The sequence below is a fragment of the Tympanuchus pallidicinctus genome, unplaced genomic scaffold (assembly GCF_026119805.1).
Source record: "Tympanuchus pallidicinctus isolate F22 unplaced genomic scaffold, pur_lepc_1.0 scaffold33, whole genome shotgun sequence".
In the NCBI taxonomy this organism is placed as follows: domain Eukaryota; kingdom Metazoa; phylum Chordata; class Aves; order Galliformes; family Phasianidae; genus Tympanuchus; species Tympanuchus pallidicinctus.
Window position 1 is genome coordinate 3,016,559 of NW_026294751.1, and position 27,159 is coordinate 3,043,717.

Here is a 27,159-nt window from a genome sequence, read left to right on the forward strand (position 1 = left end):
GCCGCCTCCTGCGGGCCCCCCGGATCCGGCGCAGCGGGGCCCGCGCGTCCGCCCCGCTCCTCAAATAGCGGCGGCCCCGCGCCGCCGTGACGTCAGCGCCGCCGGCCCCGCCGCCTCCACCGCCGCCACCGCCGCGGGCAGCGAGAGAGGGCGGGGAGAGGGCGGGGAGAGGGCGCCCCCTGGCGGCCGTACGGCGAGTAGGCAGCGCGGTGCCGCCCCCGCTGGGGGGGGGGGAGGGTTGCGGGGTGAGTGAGCGGTTGTGAGGGGCTGAAGGCGGTTCTGAGGGCTCGCGGTTGCAGCAGGGGTGTAGGGGGGTGTAAGGTTGGGGGTGCGTGATGACAGCGGGTTGGTAGGTGGGGGAAGTTGCAAGCTTGTGGTCGCAAGGGGGTGATTGGTCCGGGGGGTGCAGGTGGGGGTGTGAGTGATTGCGTGATGGATGGAGGTTCTGGGGGTGCGTGGTGGGGTGCGCGGCTCGAGGGGGTGCACGCTTGTGCAGCGGTGATGAAAGGCTATAGGAGGAATCCCTGGGTGCTGTTGCTTGGGGTGATGGGGGGTGCAAGATTGGGGGATGCTTGGTTGCATCTTGGGGTTGCATGGCTGCTGAGGGGTGCGCAGTTGCAGGATGTTGACAGGGAACGCTCAGCACGGCTGCATGGGAGCAGTAGTGGCAATGGTGGGGTGGCACCCCGCAGTGCCACCATCCCTGGGATCAGACAGGTGGTGATGGATGGAGAGAGGTGCAGCAAGGGCAGGGAAGGGGGGAAAAAAAGCATCCAAAGGGCAGAAAAAAATCTGCACAGGGCCCATAGGGACGTGGCAGTGCCAGGGGATGAAAGGGCTCTTGTTCATCTGCACCCTCTGCAGCAGGAAAATGTTTACTCAAAGGCTGGGGGGGCGAGTTCTGTCATCCAGCTCAGCTCTTCCCTCTGCGTGCTCTGTGCTGCTGTTGCACCCCGAGTCCCTTTGTTTTATCCTTAGGGGGTAAAATCCAACCAGGCAGAAGCACTGCACCCTCCCAGCACAGCGCAGCCTATTTGTCATTAACCAGCAAAATCAAAGCTAAATCCCTCCATTCTGCACCGCTGAGGTCTGCAGCTGGCACGTGGCTCTGTGCATCCCTGGATTCACCCCAGTGCCAGCCTGGTGCCAGCTGCAGGTCTGTGCACAGAGCAGGATGCACCAGCCTGCACCACCAAGCTGCAGCCAGGTCCGTTCAGGGGCCTTCATCCATGCAGGGAAGAGGAGAAGGAGTTGGGTGCTGTCTGTAGGTGGGCCAGCTTTCCTGCCATGGAGCAGCATATGGTCTGGGAGCATGGCAGTGCCCTTGGGACAGCTGTGTCCTCATGATACAGCTGAGCCCTGGGTTTGGTCCCTGGGACCACATCCCCTTCCCATCCCCACCCCACCTCCTGCTGCCATCACAGCCCCCAGCGCCTGCAGGAGCAATCGAGCTAAAATGAAGTAATCACTCTTCAAGTGCAGTCATTTGCAGAAAAAACGCAGGCCTCTCCGTGATTGCAAATGGTCTCTGCTGAAACCCTCATTCCCATTCCAAGGATAAATGTTTGCAGCTCCAGTGTGACGGCAGCCTGCAACACAGCCCTCGTGTCCTCACTGCGTCTCTGGATTCCACTGGATCGGGGACAAAAAGATGGGGTTTGGGGCTTTTGAGCCTCCTGGGAGCCAGCAGTGCTTTGGGGAGGATGCTTTCCTCTCGCTCATAAAAGGACAAAGTGGTGGAGCAGGGCTGGCCCGTAACCCCCCAGCACCCATGGGATGATGGGCTGCAGGAGCTGCCCTGCACTGAGTGGGACTCCAACCCCCAAAACTCTCCTTTCTGGCTTATTTCAGAACACCACACTTTCTCCCTTTTTCCCGTGAGGGCATCGGAGCCGTGAGGACACAACCTGGCTGTGCATCCCCCAGCACTGTGCAGCCATCCCACACCCCACTTTTTTACCTTCTGCTTTTGTCCCTCTATCTCTCCCACGCCGCCCTCTCTCCCTCTCCCCCCTTCCCTTTGCTTCCCTCTTCTTTTTTCTATTTCTCTCCCTATTACACCACCATCCAGTCCCTTACCTCTAATAAGTCCCCGCTATTTTCTCAAATCACCGCCTTTTCCTAATGCCCCAAATCCTTCTCTTTCTTAGCAGACAAAACAGCTGATCTCATCCCGCCCAGCGGTCAGGCCGGATGTAATGGGGCTATTAGATGAGTTATCACTGCCTGAAAGGATGAAATAACTCTGTGCCTTCACCCAAATAAACCAGCAGAGCCACTCGTGGTCCTGTGCATGGCAGAGAAGGAGCAAGAGCTCCCGGAGGAAGGAGCTGTGAAGATGCTGCAGGATGTTACACGGTGTGATGCGGTGTTAGAGCATAGAGTTGTGCTGTGTCGCTTCAGACTCAGCTCCTCTGCCCTGGGGATTCCCAGTGGGGAAATGGGAAGAGCTCAAAAACTAATCCAGAGCATCACCCATCAGGCTGCAGTGCTCGACGCAGGGCCACAGCTGCAATCCCAAGCGCGTGGATTCGCCCCTTTCTGATTTCAGCAGTAAAATGGTTTTGATAAGAAAAGAACGAAGGCACAACAACCCCGTGGATCTGCCCCCAAAACACAGCGTTGTCTCCTCCAACACTGACTTTTTTCCTTAAAAGAAAGCAAGGTGGGAAATGAATCAGCCCATGTGCTTTGGGACCCTGATGGCAACCAAGGCGACAAGAGCCATTCTGGGTTTGGGAGCGCTCAGCTTTCCCACTGTCACCTCTGGATGCTGCCAGCCCTGCTCTGAGCAGAGGATGGAGCAGTGCTTTGTCCCGCATTCCTGATTACTTCTTCCTTTGGGGATGACACCGCTTTTCCAGTTTGTTTTCTTTCACTGGATTTGATTTTGGGTGCTGCCTGCCCTCCTCGCAGCTCCGCTTTGGTGCTCTTCCAAACTCCATCACAGAAAGGATGCGCTCGGCAGTTTGCAACACAAAGAGCTTGTCGGGCATTTGGGCTGAGCAGGGCTGAGCTGAGGCACCAGCAGAGCCCCAGGAACAATGGATTCCCATCGCAGACAGCATTGCTTGTGCTCACAGTGCTGCAGCATTGGGAGAGCATCGGCTCCGCTGTGGTCAGAGGCAGAATTGGGGACGTGGGGACCTGGGGCAGAGGAGGGAGGAAGAAAGTTTGGAAGAAACCTTAAAAGAAGCAGAAAAGGTGCTGGTTTGATTCATTTCTGAGCATTCTTCTAAACTATTTCTAGAGCTTTCCTCTGCCCAGAGGAGTCTCTGCTTTTATGGGATGCATACGTTACATGTATGCAAGGATATCAGAGCACGTGCATGCACGAGTGTGTTCAGGTATTTCTCTCCCTGCAAAAGGACCACGATGGCATTTTGGGTCCCCACTACTCACAGCACAGCTGGATCCTTTGTCTGCTCCTTCCCTTATTGATGGCTCCAGCAAAGCCTCCTTTTTCATCTCATTGGCAGAGGATCAGAACTCATCAATCCTCAGTTAGCTGCTGAGCGCTCTGTTTCTTTTATTATTTTCTTTTATTATTATTATCTCAGAATGAAACAATTCAAAGGGAATAGGAGGAAAAAAAAAAAAGTAATAATGCAGGCTGTTCTGGAGGCACAAGGCTCAGCCATTGGCGTGTGTACAGAAATTAATCCTGGGCAGCCACGTGCTGGCAGCTGCTGCTGTGTGGAGCATTGGGCACGAGGGGGGCTTTAGGTGGAGGGTTCAGAAGGGGTTATGGAATGGTCCAGCACTGCCAGAGGGGTTAAATGAGGGATCCAGGGCTAAGCTAAGGATTATAGAAGTGGTTCTTTAAGCTCAATATATTTTGTGTTTTCAGGTTCAGGTATGTCTGATCAAAAGGCAGTTGACCAGTTTGCCACCTTCTGCCTGGAATGGCTCAGCAGGTGATTCCCTGCAGCTGTGTCCCTTTATGTTTCAGGCACAAAATCACAGCCAATGTCACCCAGGTGCCACTGAGCTTTCATGAGCAGACCTGGGGCTGTGGGCCAAGCACCCCTCAGATGTGCACAGCCAAACCCAGCCCTCATTTTGCTTTCCAGCCATGAACACGAGTGACCAACCCGAATCAGCCGACGGGTGAGACAAACCTTTGCTCATTGGTTTTAAGCAGGAAAAGGCAAAGGGGAGCTGGAAGCATGGCTGAGCTCCTGGCAGAGCCATGCCTGTGCCACCACCTCGGCCCCATCCTCATCCCAAACCCCTCTCATGCAAATTTCTGTGCTCCTCTCCCAAAAAAAAATAAAATAAAATAAATGCAATTCTGGGAGATGAAGCAGCCATTAATCACCAGGAAATTGTGCTTGTTACAGGAGAAACATTAACAAAATAATCATAAATAGTCTGCCAGCCCTGATTTGCAAACGCATACATTTTGAACCTTATGGAAAGGCGTCTCATTTTGCTCCAGTAATTAGCTATTAACCCTTTGCCACACAGCGTGGGCACCCGAGCTTCATGCTGTGCAGGCTCACCCACATTGCTGCATCTTAAACGTGGCTGCATCCATACTTTCAGGATGCAGCTGTGCTCGGGCTCCCACCAGATGTGGGGAAAAGGGTTTGTGCTGAGGAAATGGAATCCTATGAGCTGGGGAAAGGAAATGGGCTTTGGAACCCACATGGGCCTGGCTCCACCTGTGCCAGCACTGCTGTGTATCTCTTAATGTTCAAGTGCTGTCGGTGCTCTGCAGCACTTGGGCAGCAGTTGGCAGAACAGAAACCTTCCTCTCCCCTCCAAACTTCACCCGGAATAGCAGCAAGGCAGAAAAGTCCCCATCTGCTGCCTCACAGAGGCTCCTTCTCATCACCAAGGCTTTCCCTTCCTTCTGAACCCTCCCCCAGTCATGCAATTCACAACCCCAAAATGCTATTTTTCCTTTTTATTATTATTAAAACAACCTTGGAACACGATGCCAGTTGACTCTGGCCTTTCACTTCAGCTTTCCCGCTGAGCTGCCCTTGATTTTCAGTTCTTTTTTTCATAAGAGGAACTCATATTTACGAGAAGAATTTATTTGTAAAAGCCACTGTTAGCTCTGCAGTGACAAGATGAGCAGCGCACGCAGCATCTTCACTTCCCTTTTTCTTTCCCCCCCAATGTAATCAGCTTTAATTGGAAAAATAAATGAGATCTCTCCTTCAAGACAATTATATCGAACATTGCATTAAATTACTATTAGGATTTTTTTTTCTTAACACTGGTTCAGGAGTCGTCTGTTGTTTTAAATAACCTTGCAATGAGCATCTTGCTGTTCTTTGTGCGTGGCAGGAGCATGGGGGCTTTGGGCTGGGGATGGGACAGGCAAAAGGGGAAGGGTTGCTGGGGATAAAATGCATCAGTGCACAAACAGGCAGGGCCAAAGGGTGCTATGGCATGGTGTGACATGATATGGTATGGTGAGGTGTGCCATGGCATGGTAAGGCATGGCATGGCATGGCATGGTGTGATATGGGATGGGATGGGATGGGATGGGAAGGCATTGCATGGGATGGTATGGGATGGTATGGTGTGGTATGATGTGGTAAGGCATGGCATGGCATGGCATGGTGTGAAATGGTATGGTATGGTATGGTATGGTATGGTATGGGATGGGATGGGATGGGATGGGATGGGATGGGATGGGATGGGATGGGATGGGATGGGATGGGATGGGATGGGATGGGATGGTGTGGTAAGGCACTGCATAGCATGGTAAGGCATAGCATGGCATGGCATGGTGTGAAATGGGATGGGATGGGATGTTGTGGTATGGTGTGATAAGGCATTGCATAGCATGGTAAGGCATGACATGGCATGGCAAGGTCTTACCATCACCGTTTATGGCAAGGTACGGAGTATCATGGCATGGCATGGCATAGTAAGGCACGGCATGGCACGCTAAGGTACGATATCCCATAGAATCATAGAATTGTTTCAGTCGGAAGGGACCCTTAAAGACCGCGTGGTCCAATTCCCCGCAGTGCACAAGGACACCAACAGCCCCACCGAGACGCTCAGTTCTACCCGACCTTAAACGTCACCGGGGACGGGAACGGCACAACCCGGCACCACGGCGCTGCTCTGCCACACTCGAGGCCGCCTTAAGGCCAGGCGAGGGCGGGACCGACCCGCTGGGGGTGGGGTTGCCCCCGTGACGCCGCCGGCGGTCGCGCCGTGCCGGGCCGGGATGCAGCGGGCGGGAGCGGCGGTGCTGCGCGGGCTGCGGGTTCATCCCGTGCGGGCGCGTTGTGCTGCCGCCGGGAGCGTCCCGAGGGGGCTCCTGTATGAGCGGCACGGGGAGCCGGCGGACGTCCTGCAGTAAGGAGGGAGAGGGGGAGTTTGCAAGGGATGCGTTGAAGGGGGTGAGGTTTGGGGGGGGGCTGGGCGAAAATATAGGGGGGGATTGAAAGGGGTGCAGATATTGGGGGGTGCAGATATGGGGGTGTATTGCAGGGGGTGCAGATATGGGGGGATGCAGATATGGGGAGTGCAGTTGAAGGAGGTGCAGTTATGGAGGTTGCATTGCAGGGGGTGCAGTTATAGGGGGGTGAAGATGCAGGGGGTGCAATTGAAGGTGGTGAAGATATGGGGAGTGTGCAGGTATGGGGGAGTGCATTGTGGGGGGTGCAGATATGGAGGAGTGAAGATATAGGGGGTGGAATTGCAGGGGGTGAGATGTGGGGGGGTGAAGATATGGAATTTGCAGTTGCAGGGGGTGCAGATATGGAGGGGGTGCAGATATGGGGGTTGAAATTGAAGGAAGTGCAGCTATGGGGAGAGCATTGCAATGGGTGCAGATATGGGGGAGTGAGATATAGGGGGGTGAAGATATGGGGGGTGTAATTGAAGGAAGTGCAGATATGAGGGGATGCAGATATGGGGGTTGCAATTGAAGGGAGTGCAGTTATGGAGGGGGCATTGCAGGGGGTGAAGATATGGGGGAGGTGCAGATATGGGGAGTGCAATTGAAGGTGGTGAAGATATGGGGAGTGCATTGCAAAAGGGTGCAAGTATAGAGAGCTGCATTGCAAGGAGGGTGTATTGTATGGGGTGCAGGTATCAGGAGTTCAGATGTTTGGGGTTTATGGCAGGGGATACATTGAAGAGGGTGCAGCTGTGGGGGGGTGAGTGTATAAGGGGTGTATTGTAATGGGGACAGCAGGTGTAGGGGTGAGGCAGGGGTGCATGGCAGTGCAGGGCAGGGGTAGAGGGTGGAGGTAAACCTAGGGATGATGTGGAGTGTTTTGGGGATGCACAGTGTGGGGGTGCCAGGGTAGTTCAGCACACAGGGAAGGGGCGGCCCCCCAGTTCCTCAGTGTTCCCTGGGGGAGCCTGCATTGCTGCACCCCACTTTGACCCCAGTTGGGTATGCAGGGTCAGGAATGAGAGTGTTTCCTGGGGTTGCAGGTAGGGGTTCCTGCAGGTGCTGCAATCACCCAAGGCACAGCAGCAGTACAGGTTTATTTCTCTTCAAATTATGGCCAGAAAGGCTCAGAAGAGGGAAGTTTTTTCTGCTTTCTTTTTCAAGAGAGGAAATGCTGGGGATGTGCAGATGCAGCTGAGCTGTTTCAAGTTGCACAGAACGATGGGAGGCGCAGATCTGGGTGCATACAGAACCCAAACCACTCTTTGGGGCAGGCAAGCAGATGATTAGTTCTCTTTGGACCATTTATTTGTACCACACTGTTTAGCAGCACTGAGATTTGCTGGGACATGGGGCAGGAGCAGCCATCCTCACCCTGCTGCTTGTGCAAGACCCACCTCGTGATGGGTGAACCTCTCTGTGTCTTGTTGCAGATGTTTGGAAACAGATCTGACTTCCCCTAAAGCTCAGGCAGGGTGGGATGAGCCCTCAAACCCATTCCAGATGACACAGCCTCATCCTTGCACAATGCCTTCTTACACAACGTTGGGTTTTGGCAGCCTTGGCCAAAAATCCCTCCATATTTTTTATTTTGTAATAAAAAGATTTTTCCACAGCAGTTTGACACTGGGCTGCCGCTGTGCTTTTTGCTCAGATCTTAAGCATTCAGAACTCTGAGTTGTCTCCACATCCATCACCAAGGCAGTTTCAAAGGGAAAAAGGGAAAACCACGTTGCCAGCTCAGGACGAGCTGTGAAGGAAATTCAGCGGGTTGTTCTAATGGCACACATTTAGCAGCACATAATTGCAGCAAATAACCGCCCTGAAAATTGGCAGCGCCAGGTCCAGCCACCTCCTTCACTTGTTCAGTGTGGCTCCAATTGCCCTCATCTTGCAAACGGGAGATGACTTTGCCCTGGCCTGCAGTGGGTCAGGCAACCACCAGCTCCCTCGTCCCCACTCTGTGTGTCATGGTGTGAATGCTGCTTGATGCATCTGTGGGCAGTGGGACGCAGCCCTGCACCCCCTGTGTCCTTGTCATGGTTCTATGTCCTCTTTACTGGAAGGTTCGTGGCCCAAGGCAGCCAAAAATTGAATGCCCCTGTGCGCAGCAGCAATGGGCTGAGTAGTTTGGTGATGGGAAGATAGTAACTAGCAGGGGCATGGCTTGCTGGTGGCACTCGGAGGGTTGGGTTGACTTGGTGGCCTTGAAGATCTTGTTCAGTTTGGATAATTTTGGATTCTGCCTCACCCAGCCATGGTGTAAGGGCGTTTTGCATGGATTTCCATGAAAACGGTTTGGTGGCAAAGGGGTTGGAAGGCGTCCTCTGGGCAGGATGTGCTTTTGGGTCCATATGACTGATGAGGAAAAGTTTCTTCCCAGAAAGAGAGAGAAAGCATTGGCACAGGCTGTCTAAGAAAGTGATGGAGTCACTGTGCGTGGAGGTGTTCAGAGAAACTTGGAGATGTGGCACTGAGGAACACGGTCAGTGGGCATGACGGGGGTTGGACTGAGTGATCTTAGATGTCTTTCCCAACATCAATGATTCTATGGTGTGAGGCAATGCTGTGAGCAGGGGGACAGGCTGGAGGAGCAGCGCAGATGCTCTGTTAGATATTGAGATTTTATTTCTTGCTGGATGAGACCAGGCTGTAGCAATGTAGATGGGGAAATAGTGCTGCTTTGCTTACAGCTGATGCTTTGCAGAAGTAATACAGGAATGAATCTCTCTGTAATTATTGTGTCCCCACCAGGCTGAAGGAGCTGGAGCTGCCTGCACTGGGACACTCAGATGTCCTCATTAAGATGCTGGCAGCGCCCATCAACCCAGCCGACATCAACATGATCCAAGGTAGTTTCTTGCTGCCTACAACTGGCTGTGCATCATAGAACTGTGCATCACTCCCTATCCTGGCTCTGTGCGTGGCTCTCACCCTGCTCCCTGCAGGCACCTACGCCCTCCTGGCCCCACTGCCAGCCGTGGCAGGCAATGAAGGCGTTGGGCGCGTGCTGGAGGTCGGCCCTGGCGTGGTGACACTGAGTCCTGGGGACTGCATCATCCCTGCTGATGCTGGGCTTGGTGAGTCTGGGGATGGGCCCTGGGTGCACCCTGCCTGGGGGAAGGTTGCGGATGCAGAGCCTCCATCTCTCTGGCACCCACTGCTGTGTGCTGAAAGCGTGTGCTCAGCTTTAATCCAGAAATCATTTACTTTTCTATAGTGCAAACCCTTTATGGCCCTTGTGCACTATTATGGAGCATCACGGCAATCTGTTCTCTGGAAACAAGCGTGTTTTGTCACAGCTGCTGATGGCCTCTGTAAAGACACAGGATAAAGTGTTTAACCTGTGCAAGGGCAGTTCTGTCTCATTACAGTTTCCTCTCTAATAGTGCTCTGATGGGAAAGCTTGGGAATTTATTTTCCAACAAATGCCTCTCGTGCTACTCCAACACGCCAATGGCCAGAGAAATTGTCGGTTCCCATTTAGTCTAACAGCTTGTTCCTTCCCTATTTCTTCTTAAAAGGCTTTTTCACTTAATGGGAGACCGAAAGCCATCTAGTTAAGATCCAAATGCGATATTTTTAAACATAAAGGGAAAAAAAAAAAAAAGTAAATGGATGATAGGGGTTAAATCAGATCTAAGTATATCCAGCCTGCACGTTGTTTCAGGCTTTCTCTTTCTTTACTTACATAAATGTTCTGGCTCTAGCCATTGAGGAAAAGGTTTAATATGTTGCAGTATGATGTTCACCCCATGCACTGCAAGGCAGCAATGTGAGTTAGGGTGCAGTGCCAGGTCTGCCAGCGCTGTCCTTTCCCCACTGCACAGGGACGTGGCGGACACACGCGGTGCTCCCCGAGGACAACCTGCTGCGTGTGCCCAGTGACATCCCACTGCTGTGTGCTGCCACGCTCAGCATCAACCCCTGCACAGCACTCCGCATGCTGACCGACTTTGAGAGCCTGGCGCCGGGTACGTTGTGTGCTGGGGACATGCAGGAGGGGGGGGGGGGGGGGGTGAGCCCACCTGGCTGTGCCAAACCTGTGCTCCCCAGGGGACTCCGTCATCCAGAACGCGGCCAACAGTGGCGTGGGGCAGGCTGTCATCCAGATTGCAAAGGCCATGGGCATCAGGACCATCAATGTGGTGAGGGACAGGTGAGTGCCGTGAGGTGGGAGAAGCAGAAGGAGGCACAGTGTGGGGACTGGAGGTTCCTTCTGAGCGTGTTCAGCCCAGAGAAAGTGGTGAAGACTCAATCATAGAGGGTCTGATTCTGTTGTATTTCGGTTTTCTGTAGTTCATTTGCATAGTCTGTGCATCACTGGGGCTTTTGTAGGTAATTACAGGCCTGCCAGGCTTGCTTCAGTGCCTGGCAAAATTATGGAGATTATTCTGAGAGTTATTGAGAAACACCTGGAAGGCAATGCGGTCACAGCCAACACAATTTCATGAGGGGAAAGTCCCGGTTAATGAACTTAATCTTCTTTTATGACAAGGTCACACACCTTCTTGTCTGAGAGAACAGCATGGAGCTCTGTCAGCACCTGACAGACAGGTGGGGGATAGGGAAAGGTTCTGCTCCAGAGGGTGGTGGGCACGGAACAGTCTGTCCATGGGGCAGTGGGCACAGCCATGAGCTGCCAGAGCAGAGAAAGCATTTGGACACTGCTCTGAGACGTAGGGTTTGGATTTGGGACGGTGCTGTGTGGAGCCAGGGGTTGGCATCAGTGATCCCTGTGGTCCTTTGTCACTCAGCCCTGTTCCAGCAGAAGATGCCCTGATCAGATGCCCTGATCTCTGCCTCACAAGGCCTCTCTCCCTCCAGACCCGACCTTCCCCAGCTGGTGGAGCGGCTGCTGGCCTTGGGTGCAGACCACGTTGTGACAGAGGATGCGCTGAGGAAGCCAGAGATGAAGGAGATATTTAAGGTACCTCAGTGCGAGGCCATCCGAGAGGCTGCCCCACAGCTCTGTACTTCGAGTGGGAGTTGCAGGGATAGCAAAAAGGAAAATGTGCAATGAGCAATTGTGAGTCAGGGCAGGCAGCGTGACATCTGGGCTGTAAGTCATTAGGAATAGATACAGTTCTCTAAGCCACTCACTAATCGCCTCATATATTTACCCAGCCATTAATACAAATGGGCTTAGTGGAGCTCTCTGCACAGTGCTGATGAAGGGCTCCCTTCCTTTTTCCTGCAGAGCATCCCGAAGCCCCGGCTTGCCCTGAACTGCGTTGGAGGCAGGAGCACGACGGAGATGCTGCGGCACCTGCAGTGAGCTGGGCTGAGGGCTGGGCTCAGAGCCTGCTCCAAGACAGGGCACGTGGGTTGGGGTGTGATGGGGGAGCAACCCGTGGGCAACCCAAGGCCTTGTACCTCCTGCAGACCCAAAGGGACCATGGTGACCTATGGAGGAATGGCAAAGCAGCCTGTGACGGTGCCAGTGGTGAGTATAGGGATGGTACTGGGTACATCTGCAGGAGTTCAGTGCATCCTCTGTCTGGATGTCACATTCAGAGCCTCCAAATTTCTGTCTTTGTTTTTAACCGATGGGTTTGTTATGGAATGAGCTGCCTTGCATTCTGCTGTGGGGTCTCTTGGTTGCACTCATAGAGGATTTGGACTGCACTGAAGTCCCTGCACTGAAACAACCCCACAGATGCTGAGTGTCTGACTTGTCCTGGTGCAAACTGTTCTTGTATGCTGGGGCTGTGTGTGTCTCCTTGATGTGAAACTGGGTTTTATCCCAGTGAGATGCAGCTCGGTGCTGCAGCACATGGTATTTCATTACTGTGAACCTGCCATAGCGGATCTGTCCCAAATTAGAGCTCTGAAAGAGGCTCCTCACACTAGCAAGAACTCAGGAAGAGGCTGAAGGGGACAGATCTCATCTCCTGTTTCTGCAGAGTGCCTTCATCTTCAGGGATGTGAGGCTGCGCGGCTTCTGGGTGACCCAGTGGAAGAAGGACCATGGTGAGCTGCAGGCTTGGGGTTAGGGATGCATTAGGGTTGGATTAGGGGGTTGGGTCAGGGTTCAGGGTGACAGTGACCACCTTCTTCTCTCACAGACAAGCAAAGCATGGCCAGCATGGTGGATTCCCTGTGCCAGATGGTGCGGAAGGGGCAGCTCAGCGCTCCTGCCTGCACTGCAGTCCCACTGGAGGATTTCAGGGAGGCCTTGATGGCGTCTATGCAGCCCTTTATCTCCTCCAAGCAGATTCTCCTGCTCTGACTTCTCGCATAAATTGTTTCTTTTTTTTTTCCTTTTTTTTTTCTTTTAATTTCAGGTATTAAAAGCCTCTGGAATTTTGCAGAGGCCACATTGAAAAGAGGCTGGGTTTGCTTCTGGGGGGAGACTTGGGTCACATTTTAGTTTGTTGCAGCAGAAAGCCTGGGCTCTTCCCTTGGCCATCTCAAGGGAAAGGAGCAGATTGAATTGCAAAACCACTTTTTAAAACATTAGTATTATTATTACTTTTTGTTGTTGTTGTTGTTGTTAATTTTCCCCTACCTAGCACATGCAGTGCTGGCATCATTGCAGGGCACCCACGCAGGCTGGAGTTACACTGGACAACATGGGTACATTTTCTACCCTCTGGGCTCACCCCAACAGCTCACCACCATCAATGTGATTTTTCCAATGCCTAGACTTGAATTCAGTTTTGCTGCTGTTACTGAACCACCACAACTTCTGATTGTGGAACGCGCAGGGAAACCTCTTGGAAATCAATGTCTGATATATCTATTTTTGTAAGATGCTGCCAATAAATGTTTATGTGCTCAAAGCATTCTGTTGCTCCAGCAGCCCCTGGAAACTCTCGCTGTTCGCAGTTCAGGGCTGGGAAATCCCACAGCTCATAGAGGTGAGGCATGGGTGGGCTGTGCCCCATTAGGTTGCCCAAGGAGGCTGTGGGTCCCCATCCCTGGAGGCATTCAAGGCCAGGCTGGATGTGGCTCTGGGCAGCCTGGGCTGCTGGTTGGTGACCCTGCACATAGCAGGGGGTTGGAGCTGGATGAGCATTGTGCTCCTTTTCAACCCAGGCCATTCTATGATTAGCACTATGGGGGGTTGGGGTTAGTGTTAGGGTTAGTGTTAGGTTAGCTCACCAGGAGCAGGGGCTGATGGAGAGTGGAGGGAACAACTCTGCCCTTAGAGCGGGTTTCTCATTTTGAGCAACAGCCCATACAACAATTACAGTCCCACTTCACCTTTTGCGGGGCAAAAATCGGGCTTTTGGGGTCTTCCTATAGGGAGGGAGAAAAACAAATGAAGCACCGAGGTCCTTGGCATTTAATCAACATTAGAACGGTCTGTTGAGGTGGAGGTGGAATCTCGTACCGAGAAAACCCTTGGGATCCCGATATTGGGGTCGATATCCCCCACCTGGTGACTTTGGGGCAGGTGGGCCCACTCGTGCAATGGCCCTTTTAAGAACCGCCGGGTGGGCGTGGCCTATGCTGACGTATCGCCCCCCCACTCATCGCCGCGCGGCGTAGTGACGTTGCAGCGCCGCCGTTTGGCGCCGCCCCTTCCCGCCCCCCCCGGGCGCGATGCCGCGGGTGTACATCGGGCGCCTCAGCTACCAGGCGCGGGAACGGGATGTGGAGCGTTTCTTCAAGGGTTACGGCAAGATCCTTGAGGTGGACCTTAAGAACGGGTGAGCCCGGTTTGGTTCAACTCGGCTCGGTTTATCGGTGGAGCGCGGGCCCGGCCCTGCGTAAGCGGCGGCCTTGACAGGAGGGCCGGGTTTCGCTGTGATGGGAGGCGGCTGCACTGAGGGGCGTCGGGGGGTTGAGGGGCTGTGAGGGAGTTTGGGGTGATGTGGTGATGTGGGGGGGGGGTTGAGGGGTGTGGGTTTCCATGGAAACGGGGGGGGCAGGGCGGCCGGTGCCGTTGGGATGCGCTGGGGGGGGGGGGGGGGGTGATGTATGGTTGTGGGGTTTTAGGGCGGCTGGGGAGAGCGTGGGGAGGAGGTGTTCGGCATTGAGGTTAAAGGGGAGGGAGGGCAGAGTGCCCTGTGTGAGCTGGGGGCGTCCCGTAATGGGAGGGGAGGAAGAGTCCTCGAGAGCAGCCCTGCGGAGAAGGACCTGCGGGTACTGATGGATGGAAAGCTGAACAGGAGCCAGCAGTGTTTCCTGCAGCTCAGGAAGCAAATGGGATCCTGGGCACTGTCAGAAGAGGGGTGGCCAGCAGGGACAGGGAGGTGATTGTCCCCCTCTGCTCTGCCCTTGTGAGGCCCCATCTGCAGTGCTGTGTCCAGGTCTGGAGCCTCCAGTACAAGAAAGACAGGGAGCTGTTGGAGAGGGTCTGGAGGAGGGGCACAAAGATGATCGGGGGCTGCAGCACCTCTCCTATGAAGACAGGCTGAGGGAGCTGGGCTCGTTCAGCCTGGAGAAAAGAAGGCTGTGGGGTGACCTCATTGCAGCCTTCAGTACCTAAAGGGAGCCTACAAACAGGAGGGGAATCAACTCTTGGAAAGGGGAGATAACAGCAGGACAAGGGGAGATGGTTTGAAGTTGAAGAAGGGAGGACTGAGGTTGGATGTCAGGGGAAGTTCTTTGCTATGAGAGTGGTGAGGTGCTGGAACAGCTGCCCAGAGAGGCTGTGATGCCCCGTCCATCCCTGGAGGTGTTCAAGGCCAGGTTGGATGGGGCCCTGGGCAGCCTGGGCTGGTATTGAATGTGGAGGTTGGTGGCCCTGTGTGTGGCGGGGGGTTGGAGCTTCATCATCCTTGAAGCCCCTTCCAACCCTGGCCATTCTGTGATTCTGTATCGCCTCTCAGCTGGGCTGAGCTGTTGTGCAGCCCCTTCCCAGCACCCAGCCTGGCAGGGTGGCAGTGGCTCCCCATGCAGGTGTATTTGAGTGCCTGCCCCCTCCCCAGCACTCAGGGTGGGATGCCTGTGGGCAGCTGTGGTAACATAAGGACTCCTTGCTGCATGTAGAGGGTTGGATCCTGATCCACCAGCACTTGGACGAGACATTCAAGTATCGATTCTAAAGAGGAAATAAATTGCTGCTTTCTTTTTTCCTGTTTCTTGAAGCTGCCCGCCTAATGAGGGCTGGCATCTTTGTAAGAAAACTTGAAGTCTTGTTTAGGAAGACTGAGTGGGATATGGAATTTGTTGCTATTAGCCAAGAGGGCTGACTATCACTTCTGTTTGTAAACGGATCTCTTGTAAAAGAGCACATCAAAAAGCTCACTAAACTGTTACACTGGCTTTACTGGGAGGTGGACATTTAACAGGTTCATAAGACAAATAAAAGCAGTTATTAAAACAAAGGAGTGTGCACATATTGATGTTTTAGCCAGATAATGTTGAAGTGTGCTCAGGTATTTGGTTGCACGTTGTTGAAGCTCAAGGAATATCTTGTTTTTATGTTGTTGTATGAAAGCTCTGAAAGAAACATTTGTACTTCATAGGCAGATGTCAGCAGAGAAAAACATCTTTCATTAATGGATATGGATCTACGTAATTGCATGTCTGGTGCAGTAATGGGCTGGTCCTCATGCTTTATTGAGAAATGTCTTGCAAGGATTGGCCCTTCCATGCCAGCTTAGCATTTGGAAGTGCTCTGTGGGGAGCTGTGTTGAGTTCAGGTGGCCAAAGCTGAAAGCATCTCTCAGGGCATCCTGAGTGCCTGTTACCATGGACTGCAGAGTGAAAGGGAAGACACAGCCCACACCTACTGTGTGAGTAGTCTGAACGTGACACCAAAGTTCACTTGGGGGAGACAGAGTTCAAAAGTTGCAGATAACTGGAGGGATACAGGGAACTACGTGGAACTGAGCGGTCATCTGCCTTGCTGTCTGCTGATTCTGTGGTAGGTTGCTTCTGCTGTGGGTTAGATAGAGCTCCATGTATGTTTCTAGGATGGGCATTTATAGGGCATTATCCTGAAGCTGTCTGTGCAGGCTTCTGGTGGCTTGTATTTAAATTCCAATTGGACACCTACTGACTCCAGCTATCAGATTTGATGCTGTTCTGCTTGGGTTTGCCTCGTGCTCGACGTTTGCTGGAGCACTCCGGAGCTTTGTTTGCCCAATGATCCTTTCTTGTCAGCTTATTTTTAGTAGTGCTTAGCAAATGATTAAAAATGACTGCACACTGTTTCACTCTGTAGAGTCTTTCAGTTTCTTCTGGAAGCTGGTGGGCTGTTGGCAGTGCTCAGCCTGCAGGAGATCAGCCTGTCAGTATTTTAGCAGCTAAGCTGAAGTGCTTCAGCAGTAAGATGCGACTGGAATGTGACACAGCAGAGTCCTGAAGGCTTTGCTGGGTCTCGGGTGCTGCTGGTTGTAACTTAAGCTTGCAGTTCAAAGTCTTTGAACAATGTTTACCTGAGGGAAGGACCAGAGAATAAACATCCATTCCTTGTAGGTCCTTCCATTTCTGTTTGAAGTTTCTGGTTGTGTGCTCATAGTTCTCACATGTTTTCCTACATGGACATCTGGAGCTGTGCACGGCAGTAGTGTGTGTATTAAATGACCAGAAAATTGGACTTTTCAGCCTGCTTTTTTATCTACTGAAAGCATGAGAAAAACTAGCAGTAATAACTTGAAAGCTGGAAGCTTTTGCTGGTGGTGAGAGCAATTTGCAATCTCGCTGGCTTTAACAAACAGTTCTGTCTGTGTGCTTCCCTGCCCTGCGTCACCCTGAGCAGCTTTCTGGTGTTCATGGCTTCGCCCTGCGAGAGGAGGGACGTAACTTCTGCAACGCGCTGAGGAGCAGAGATCAAAGCCAAAAGCCAAAAGCTTCAATTCTTTCATCTCGCTGAGTTCAAAACCTGTGTTTGTTGCCTAAAGAGAAGTGATTTGATTTCCCTGCAAAGTGTTTGACTTCGGTGGGAGCAGCCAGTGTTAAGAAATTAGGTTGGAGTCACGAAATGGTGAGAGCCAGCACGGCTGGATGTCAGGAGGGACGATTCCACTGAGCTGCTCCTATCGTTCCAAAGGATTCAGGCCTTTCTCTTCCTTAATATTAATGGAGGTGAATGAGATGAGACTTTTCTTCTGTTGCTGTCAGTTGTTCAGTTTTGCTAGCAGACCATTGGTGGCAATGCTTATCATTATTGAAGCAATTTCAAAGAATGATTATTTACCAAATCTTAAGGGATGCTTAAGTAGTTGAAGTTCTAAATACTGAAATTTGAGTGTTTTCTGAGATTTTAACTTCAGTAACTCATTTAAATGACTGTTATGTTTCAAGCAGTCTGAAGATGCTTTTCCTTGCGAACCCTGATATTCCCTTTCCTGACTGTAGCTGAGCAGGACTCAAAGGCATCACATGAATTGGAATGGACTGTAAGCTGTTAAATTCTCTTTCAAGAGAATTTCCTTTCTTTTTTTTCCTCTTATCCTAGAGCAGAAAATGGTGTAGCTTCACATTATCTGGAGTAAATTGCGTTGACGTTTTTAGTAAGTAGTTTTATGCCACGTATGAAGTAGTAATAGTAGACATTTAAAAGAAGATTTACTTGCCCTGCTGTCAAGTAACAGCAGGTTCAGATTGCTGTACTTAAAGCTGTGTCAGCAGTCGTGGCTTTCTGTGGTGTAAAACTATGCTTCCAAAGGAGTTTGATTCATGGGTTTGCATCATACAGTGCAATATTACACATATTTAGCAGGTGGATCAGCATTACTTTCGTTTATGAGTGGTATGGAGTGTGGTTTTGTTGTTGCTGGCCCATCTTATTCTAGGGCTGCTTTTGTGTTACTACACTCCTTGGTGAATAGGATGAACAGATTGGGTAGGTAGTGGTTCCTTTTGGAGCAAGTGAGGAGAAGGAAGTTCAGCGCTTTCAGCTGAGGTTTGGCTGGTCGTAATCCTCTCTGTGGGACCTTCTTGAAGGTGTTTTGGTGGGTGGACAACAATAAAAAAGCCACAAATGCATGGTGATGGGCATTTTGCACATTGTTATTTTCTTTAAACGTGTGTTTAGGAGCAGGCCTGAGTTTTACTGCAGCGCTCCCCTGAATTTGCTCTGCAGCCTTAAGCAAATCACAGCGTGCCCTGAGAAGCAGCTGTAAGCAATGGCTTTATAAACCATCCTGTGGGATCCTGACTGAGGGGACTGGGTGCCTGCAGGCTGCAGGGGAGTGCTGGCGTGGCTGTCCATGGAGGTGCCGAAGAGCTGTGTAGATGGACTTAAGGACGTGGTGCAGTGCCAGAATGGGTGGTAGGTGGATGGTTGGACAGATGGCCTGGGAGATGTTTTCCAGCCTCGATTCTGTGATTCCTTGGCCCTGTGCTGTTATTGCACTGTCTTGGCTGCGGGTGCCCCCTATTCACCCCAGGAACTCATTTCTGGTGGCTGTTGCTGCATTTCTTTAAGGTTTGGTCTCCCCATGCTCTCTGAAGTTTTGGGCTGTCATTAAGTGCTTTCTGGGTTGTTACTGCCCACAGTCTAGAGGAAAATGAGTCTATTAAAGAGCAAAAGCAAATCCCTTTTCCTGACTTCACATCTTTTTTGTTTGGCCTTTCAAGCACAGCGCACAGATCCCGTGTATTTGCAGAGGCAGACGAGCATTTCCACGTGAGGTCCTGACATTCACACACTGAGGTTCCCTCAGGTGCTTCTGCAGAGGCAGCCGTTGCCAGTACGAAGACCTCAGGCTCAGTTTTGAGTGATTCTCTTCTCTTTATTTTCTCCCCCCGTGTTTCCAGGTACGGCTTCGTGGAGTTCGATGACCTGCGAGATGCAGACGATGCTGTTTATGAGCTAAATGGTAAAGATCTTTGTGGGGAAAGAGTGATCGTTGAGCATGCCAGAGGCCCACGTCGTGACAGCAGTTATGGTTCTGGACGCAGTAAGCACTACAATGCATTTGTATCAGTGACTTATTTTAAATAAAACATTTTTGCTTGTTTTTATTTTATTTTATTTTATTTTTTTAAGTAATTTTAAAAGAAAATGATATGAAGCTGTGAATAGTGTTTTGTAACTGTAAATGTAACTGTCGATCTGAATATTTGTTGTATTAAACTCTTTTAATGGATAAATTAATAAACATGCTTTCTTGTACTATTATTTTATTATCGTTTTGTTTAACTATTTTAATGGTTGATTTGCAATGTGATGTTTAACATAGCTTTAACAAAGACCTCAATGTTTTAATTAAGAGTCCTTTGAGGCTAAGATGACTGCCTGTTCCATTTGCTGACCTTGGGTTACCTTTCCATGAGTGGCTCTTTGAACTTGTGGCCCTTGGCTGACCAAAAAGGAAGCCATGTGACAACTGCAACCTTTTCCCATTAGACCTGGGTGGTGAGGATCCCAAGGGTTAGAGACAGATGAGATTAATCTGAAATAGGTGCCTGAAAATCTTTATTCATATCAAATACTCAGAAAACTTGTAAGCAATGTAAGTAACATTAGTAAACTGGTTTAATTCGGTTTCTTCTTTCAATCTGTTTTAAAGAGTAAACTTAATTGCATGTTACTTTTAACTTAATTATAATCCCGTGCACAGCTTTAATGATGTGCTTGTAATCATTTTTAACACTTTGGCTCTTCGTGTTTTGTACGAGGGGGGTTTATTTCTTTCTTTTTAAACTTGTGGGGGTGTGAATTTTGAATGCATTTGGGAACAGATGGGGCAGAACGTTTTTGTCGGGGGGGTGTAGAGTGAGTGCTCCATTTCCCTGGTTGAAGTTCTGCTGTCTGCTTGTCACCTCCTAAAGGTGGATATGGTTATAGAAGAAGCGGAAGAGATAAGTACGGTCCTCCTACCCGTACAGAATACAGATTGATTGTGGAAAATTTGTCAAGCCGCTGCAGTTGGCAAGATCTTAAGGTATGGGGCCCCTTTCTTTACCCTTTCTCTATTAAAGAGCACAAAGGGTAAAAAAGTTAGCTTCTGTCTCATCCAAGAAAACTCATACGCCTGTCTTTTTTTTTTAGCTCCAACATGTCAGTAGATCTGTGTGCTCATATGCATACAAGTCCATTTTCTTGAAGCGATATTGAGTCAGTCTTGATGTGTCTTTGTGTATACGAAGCCAGTAGTGTGGCATGCAACGTGGGGAGCTGCAGTTGCAGGCTTGGTGTCCTCGGATGGTGGGAGAAAAACCTTTGCCCTAACAAACCGTCACTTAGAGATGATTATTGTTAAGCTGTTATTGTGGAAACACTTCAGGCAGGCCTGTGGTAGGAGTCGCCAGAGACAAAGGAATTTGCCCTTGTCTGTTTGGATTTTAACCATCAGCTTCTAAGAGCTGTTTGGAAAAGATAGCATCGTTCTTGCACAATCCCTCTTAAAAATTTCCACAGCGTGAAAAAAAACTGTTTTAAAGGCTGTTTCAGGGAGAGGATGCTTCCCAAATGAGCAACCATTTCTGCCAAAAAGTGAATGTTCTCTCAAAGTCTGAAGGAATGGAAAGTGATTCTCAGCAGTGGAAATGTTGGGTAACACTGTGTAGACAGCACTACATCTGAGTCCCCTGGAGGTGGTGTTGACTTGTGATTATCTGCATAGTGGACTAGAGGGGCAGGACAGGGAGCAGCATTCCAACAGTAGGTGCAGAAAGGCAGTGTTTCCTAATTGAACTTAGCAGCAATGGTTGAAAACACTTGTTCTTACAGGAACGCTTTCTTTATGGTTCTCTTTTAAGGATGTGTAAAATTTGTTCTAAACAAACTTTGACGTAGTACAGACTGGTCTGTAATTGAATGTGTAACACTAGTTCAGGTACGTACTGAGATTCTTCAAATGTCTTTTGTTAATGCTTCACACCATCAGTAGCTTGTCTTTGCTTCTGGTATTAAAAATTGTAAGTAGAGCATGGCATGATTAATTCTCTACTGGATGCATTGCTTCTCCGAACAGCTTTCATTTCAGTGTAATTAAGATGGGAGTAGCTGGGCCAAAAACAGACTGAACCAAATTTCTGTGTGCTGTTCCCATTGCAGCTGAAGTAGCTAGTGGCTGAGATGGCCTTGTGGCAGCTTGCTCTGAGCAGGGCTCACCTGCTTAGTAAGTGAAACAGAGAAGCCGGGTAGCATGAAGTGGGAAACTGAATTCAGCTCTTTTTTGTGTGGGGGTTTCTTCCAGCAGAATGAGATGTGCTGCCTAGGTGGAGGACAAAGGGAAGTCTGCTTGCTTTAAAGCCTTCTTGCCTGTGTGAGGCCTTCTCATATTTAACCTTTAAGGGTGTTCCTTTCCCCAAGTTACTTTGAAAACAGGATTTAGAGAGCAAGCATCTATTTCTCGAAACATTTCTGTACTTTATCGTAGCCCAGCCCTACTGACATTAGACTGTAGATGAGAGATCTTAAATTATTTGGCTCAAATTATCAGTGCTGCCTTAGTTTTCTAATCGCACAAACTCTGTGAAATTGTAGTGTGTTACTTGGCTTGCTCAGGAACTTTTGGCTTTAGTACTGCAAATGCTCTTTGTTTAAAACCCTTGCTGACATCTGTGTGACTAGAAGAGGCTATGCAAGCATCGCTGAGAGATGAGCAGAGCCTGGAAGCCTGACTCTGGATTTGAGGCAATGGTTATTCTGTCCTCTTCCTCTAGGATTATATGCGTCAGGCAGGGGAAGTGACATATGCAGATGCACACAAAGGAAGGAAAAATGAAGGTGTGATTGAGTTCAAATCCTATTCTGACATGAAAAGAGCCCTTGAAAAGCTGGACGGGACAGAAGTAAATGGCAGAAAGATTAGATTAGTGGAAGACAGACCTGGATCAAGACGGCGCCGCTCTTACTCCAGAAGCCGAAGCCATTCAAGGTATGTCTCCTGGTGGCATCGTGAGGCTTAACCTATCTGCAATCATATGAACATGCAGCGGGTTCTAAAACCCCTTGGAAGTGTTCTGACTTCTCAATAAACCAAGTTTTTGAGAACTTACCAGGTACCAGGAAGTCACCAAGGGAACTCGTATCAGAAGTGTTTTCTTCAGTGACTGTGTGTATCGGTTATCTAAATACAGGGCAGTAATGCTACTCCTCTTCCCAACTCCATTAAGTCTGTAGTCCTTGCTTTCTTGCAGAGCAATGCTGTGTGGCAGGTGGAGCTGTGCATAGAGAATGAAGCAGAAGGTACTTCTAACACTTCAGTTCCGAACACTGTGTTCTGCTCTAGGCACCAGGGCTAACAGTTCTTCCTCAATTTGGAAGCCCCCAACCAGTCCTTGTTTGTAGAGATGTACTTCCTACTTTGTATGATCAAGAGAAATGCTTCAGCACACGCTGCCATGTTCCATTTTGGGGTAGAACTTTGTAATAAAATTCAGGCAAACTTCTGCTGTTCGTGGAACAACTCATGAATTTAAAGCTTGATTTCATGTGGATTTTCCTCTCTCAGTCAGTCGTGACTCCTGCTGTTCTCTCATGTCTTCACCACTCCTCATGGTGTGTGCAGGTCAGCAGATAGCAGCTCTATAACTGATTCATAAGAATCAGTTCATTCATAAGAAGCTGCAAAATGAAGTGGCCCTATTGCAGCCTTTAGTTCAGTAAACGTTGGTGTGTTGTGCCTCCTGCATAAGGGTTCCAAGGTTTCTCAAAAGCTCAAGAGTTCTCGAAAGGTGCTTTAATGCCTGTGGGCTTTTACCTGCAGGAGACCAGAAGCCCTCGTGGGCACACGCTAATGTTGAGCTGATGGATTTTGTTGTAGGTCTCGCTCTCGAAGCAGGCATTCTCATAAGAGCCGGAGCCGCAGTGCCAGCAGCAGTCGCTCCAAGAGTAGATCAAGATCCAGGTACGTCTCTGTGGTGAAAGAAATGGGGGTTAGTTACTTAAATTTGGGATGACGCTTCTCATTTAAGTGGGGGAAAAGTGTTTTTCTTGACTTATGCACAGTATTTAAGCACTGGTCAAATCCAGGCTGCACTAAAGTGAAGTTGTCTGTTGGCTTTGCCCTTCCAGGTCTGTGTCCCGTTCCAGAAGCAAGAGCCGTAGTCGAAGCAAGAGCCGTAGCAGAGGCCAAAAAGAGAAAAGCAGGACTCCAAGTAAAGAGGATAAAAGTAGGAGCCGCAGCAGGAGTGCAGAGAAATCGCGGAACAAAAGTAAAGATAAATCTGAGGGCACTCTCCATAACAGTGATGAGAAAGAAAAGAGCAGGAGCCGCAGCAAGGAAAAGAGCAGGAGCAGGAGTGGAAGCAAGGACAGGGGAGAGACAAGGGAGAGCTTGAGGAGTAGAAGCAAAGATAGGGAAAAGAGCATTAGCAAAGCTAGAAGTAGGAGCAAGAGCAGGAATGGGAGTAGGAGCAGGAGCCACAGTAAGGAGAAAAGGAAAAATAGGAAGAGAAGCAGGGATGACAGCAGAAGTAGAAGCAGGAGCTGCAGCAAGAGTGAGAAAAGCAAGAGGCGCAGCAAGCGAGATAGCAAACCAAGCAGCAAGAAAAAGAGGAAGGACAGCCGTGAGCAGTCCAGGTCAGTCTCCAGAGAAAAGGAACATCAAAAATCAGAGTCTGACAAAAAGGAGACAAAAGGTGAGGGTGAGGATGCAGCTGCCCGTGTGGTGTCTCGCTCTAGGTCTAGGTCTATTTCCAAGTCAAAACCAAACGTCAAATCAGATTCCCGTTCCAGGTCAAAATCTGTTTCAAAACCGAGGTCCCGGTCCAAGTCTAGGTCTGCCTCCAGGTCTCGCTCCCGATCGCGGTCGAGGTCTCGCTCCAGATCCTAACCTTGCTGCAACCATACTCGGAACAGTCAGAGAAGTCTTTTGTACGTGTTTGGTAGTTGTAGCACAAGTGATTGAAGTAGAAAACATGTCAATGCTGTATATTTTTAACTGCCCTGATGGTTTGTCTGTCGTTGTTAGTGGCAGTACTCGCTCCCTGCAATGCTCTCTGGTGCAGGGCTGTTCAGCCCTTTCACTCTTCTACAGAAAGGTTCTCTTAGAATACAGTTCTTCCCACATCACTGAAACGGCCCTGTTTTCCAGGAGGAGCTTTGCAGAGAGTGAGCACTGCACCATAGTGGGTTTATGAGATTGCAGTGATGACTGATAGGTAGGTATGATGGCTTCAACAATCTTTGCCCTTGAATTGATGCCCTTTGCTGTATGCCATTTAGTGGAAGTGCTAAGTCTTAAGTTTCATACTACTTCTGTTTCATATTTTTCGGACTTACAGAGTTGTGAATAGCACAGTCAAAAGGGGATAAAAAGGTACTTGCAGTAATCTGTGGGAAAATAGAGTTCCATATTCTGGTATTGTGACAATATCCTTGTTTTATATTAATTTTTTATTTATTTTTCCCCGTCTTGCAAAGTACAGTGATCCCTGTTTCCATGAGATTTGAATAAAGACTATTTTTGCTTGATGACACTTGATGGTGATTACCTGAAGTCGTGTTGTGATTGTTGCTGTTTTAGATCAATCGGCGTCAACTTGAATTTGCAGAACAGTTGCTCTTAAAGAATGGGGTCTTGGTTTGGAAAGTCACTCTATATGTAGTCAGGGCACTTGAATATAATCAAGTTATTTTAACTTGTTACTCCAGAAGCACTTACAGTGTTGTTTAGAGCTGTAACATTGCAATCAGAAGAATACAAGAAAATGAACCAGAAAAAATAATGAAGATGACAAGACTGTTTTCCATTGTGTGTATAAATGAAACGTAGTGTGCTTCAGCTTCCATAATACGAAGATGTTTTTTCAGCCACTTAACTTGCTAGACTTAGGTCAACAGAAGTCATTGTTTTGTAACAAAACATTTTGCTCTCTATACAGCCAACACCAAAGGTGAGTATGGTTCACATGGAAAACGTGCTTCTCTGCTTTTTGCTTTATTTTGTAGATCATCAGTTCAGTTGTTTCCTCTGCTGCACAGTTGGCCTTTCTTACAGTGCCCTTGAGAAATGAAGGGAGAGGCACGGTGCTTTTACAGTTGTTTTGCTAGTCTGGCACACTCAGCAGGAGGACACAAAGCTTATCCAGCTGTTTGCTGCTATGATTTCATAATCTCTGATTGTGAGTTTGGGATTTCAGTCATGAAGCATAACTTTATAATGGAAAGGTGTTAGTCTGAACCAGGTGTCACAAGAACATTACAGCAGTCAATCCATCTTCTCCAGTTACACACACAGCAACTGGGAGTTGAGGCTAAAGCTCCAGGAGCTTTTCTTCCTAGCAAAACACCTCTGCTTTGGAGAGAAGAGAACAGAAGAGAAATGTGTGGCATGTGTTTTTGAGGAGCTCTAGAGGACTAGAGAGGGCTGAGGGGTGAGCTGATCTACTTGAATGTCCTCAGCACCCCTCTGAAGTTGGGAAGGAAGGAGAGCAGCTTCCAGCACCAGTACTCTAACTGGTCCTGAATAGCACTCCAATTTTACAGTTGTACCATTAGCAAATTATTAAAACTGAACTTTCTACAAGCTCCTACATTGGCTTTGAATTGAGAACTGACATTCCTACCTTTTGGAGCCAGCAGTGCCGTCAGAAAATACCAGGCAAAGCAAATCTTATTAATCCTTCCTTAGTCTGGCAGGGAAGGTTAGTTACAGCTTTATTAAGAACTTTCCTGTAGCTAATCTCAAACTGCTAACCATACTTCTAATGGCAATTCTTGCAACTAGATGTTAACCTCATAGGAACAAGTGATTTTTGTATAATTGGATCATTTGAAACTTGCACTGCCGCATTAAAAAGATGAAAGGGTGATAGATCACAAGAGTGGCTTTCAAGACAATATTTCTGTAGCACATAAGAGAGGGCTCAGGGCTTGGTGAGTGGCTCAGGCTGTATCAAATGTCATATTACTGCAGGAGCATGAGAAAGCTCGGTGGAAGTGATATTTAATTTCCTTTGAAGTTTGAGATGTTCAGTTTTGTGGTTACTGCTTGAACATCTTAGGCGATGAGTGTTTGCAATTCCTTCTGCTGCTTATAAAACAACAGGCAAGGTGCTGGCAAGGTGATGATGGTCCTTGGGGTCCCTTTTAAACCAAGCCGTTCTGTGATGATAATAGGGATAATTAGCTTAAATCCTTCCTAACAAAATCCACAACTTGTTAAGTGTAGGCGAGCATTTTACTCTTGCTTTTGCTGTCTGACAGCCAATGCTGCTGCTAGTGAAGTGCGTGGTTTTAGTCAGGGTGCTCAGGACTTTCTTCCCCGGATCCCTGAGGATGGGTGTTTTGAGGGTGGAAGGAAGCACACAGGCAAACTTTTAACTAAGATGCACGCTGTGCCCAGTAGAGGAGGTTCTATAAACCACACAGGTCAAAAATTAATTTGAGGTTACATAGGTGAGTAGTTTGGGCCATGCAGAAGTAAGGAGCTGGCACCTACTCTGCACGGAAATGTCTGTACTTGCAGTGAGGTATTAGTGCAGTTTTTAGATGTAATTCATTAATTAGTGCAGGTTTTGGATGCAATTCGTTGTTGCCTGTTCCCTGCTTTTGTTCCTGCCGTTTCCAAAGCGGGTGATCGATTGCTGCGGGCAAGTTATCAAGAGGTAAAAAGCAGGTTTCGATTAAGAAAGCGATGGAGAGCTGGGCAGCACGGGAGCGACGTGGTGCAAGGAACAGAAGCAGAAGCGCAGCGGGGCTCAGCAGGGGCTGATTTCCTCAAGAGGAGATTTCATCAGCTTTAACCGACAGCTGCGCGGTGAAGGCACTGCCCCGCTCCGCTTCCTCGGGCATCCCTCGGGTACTGAACGCTTTTGCTTTCCCCTAAGAGCAGCTGATTCAACTCGCGCGCTGATCTTTTAAAATGCCATCTTTCATGGTAAGGAATCCCACAGCAACTCGTGGTGAGCAGCACGGGGACGTGGTTAAAAGCAGAGCCTTCAGTGCGGTCTGCTTCTATCGCTGAGCTCAAAATTCACAT

The 27,159-nt window shown here is 49.5% G+C and overlaps 2 protein-coding genes across 3 annotated transcripts; both read left to right on the top strand.

Annotated features, from left to right (window-relative positions):
• The first annotated feature begins 6,178 nt into the window (after positions 1 to 6,178).
• On the top strand, positions 6,179 to 13,164 carry MECR (mitochondrial trans-2-enoyl-CoA reductase). Its single transcript, XM_052698602.1, has 10 exons — positions 6,179 to 6,330; positions 9,131 to 9,228; positions 9,325 to 9,456; positions 10,207 to 10,350; positions 10,433 to 10,535; positions 11,204 to 11,306; positions 11,577 to 11,650; positions 11,762 to 11,822; positions 12,283 to 12,349; positions 12,445 to 13,164. The coding sequence occupies exons 1-10, from the start codon at positions 6,200 to 6,202 to the stop codon at positions 12,606 to 12,608; spliced, it is 1,077 nt and encodes a 358-aa protein (XP_052554562.1). The 5' UTR covers positions 6,179 to 6,199; the 3' UTR covers positions 12,609 to 13,164.
• A 723-nt stretch (positions 13,165 to 13,887) lies between these two features.
• On the top strand, positions 13,888 to 24,655 carry SRSF4 (serine and arginine rich splicing factor 4). Of its 2 annotated transcripts, XM_052698589.1 has the most exons (7): positions 13,946 to 14,034; positions 17,585 to 17,676; positions 19,040 to 19,182; positions 20,057 to 20,169; positions 21,896 to 22,110; positions 22,999 to 23,082; positions 23,250 to 24,655. In XM_052698589.1, exons 2-7 carry the CDS (start codon positions 17,660 to 17,662, stop codon positions 24,007 to 24,009), a joined length of 1,332 nt encoding a protein of 443 aa, XP_052554549.1. In that variant the 5' UTR covers positions 13,946 to 14,034; positions 17,585 to 17,659; the 3' UTR covers positions 24,010 to 24,655. The 2 variants fall into 2 exon arrangements, with proteins under 2 accessions (XP_052554548.1, XP_052554549.1); XM_052698588.1 differs by lacking the exon at positions 17,585 to 17,676 and having other exon boundaries at positions 13,888 to 14,034.
• Positions 24,656 to 27,159: the final 2,504 nt, after the last annotated feature.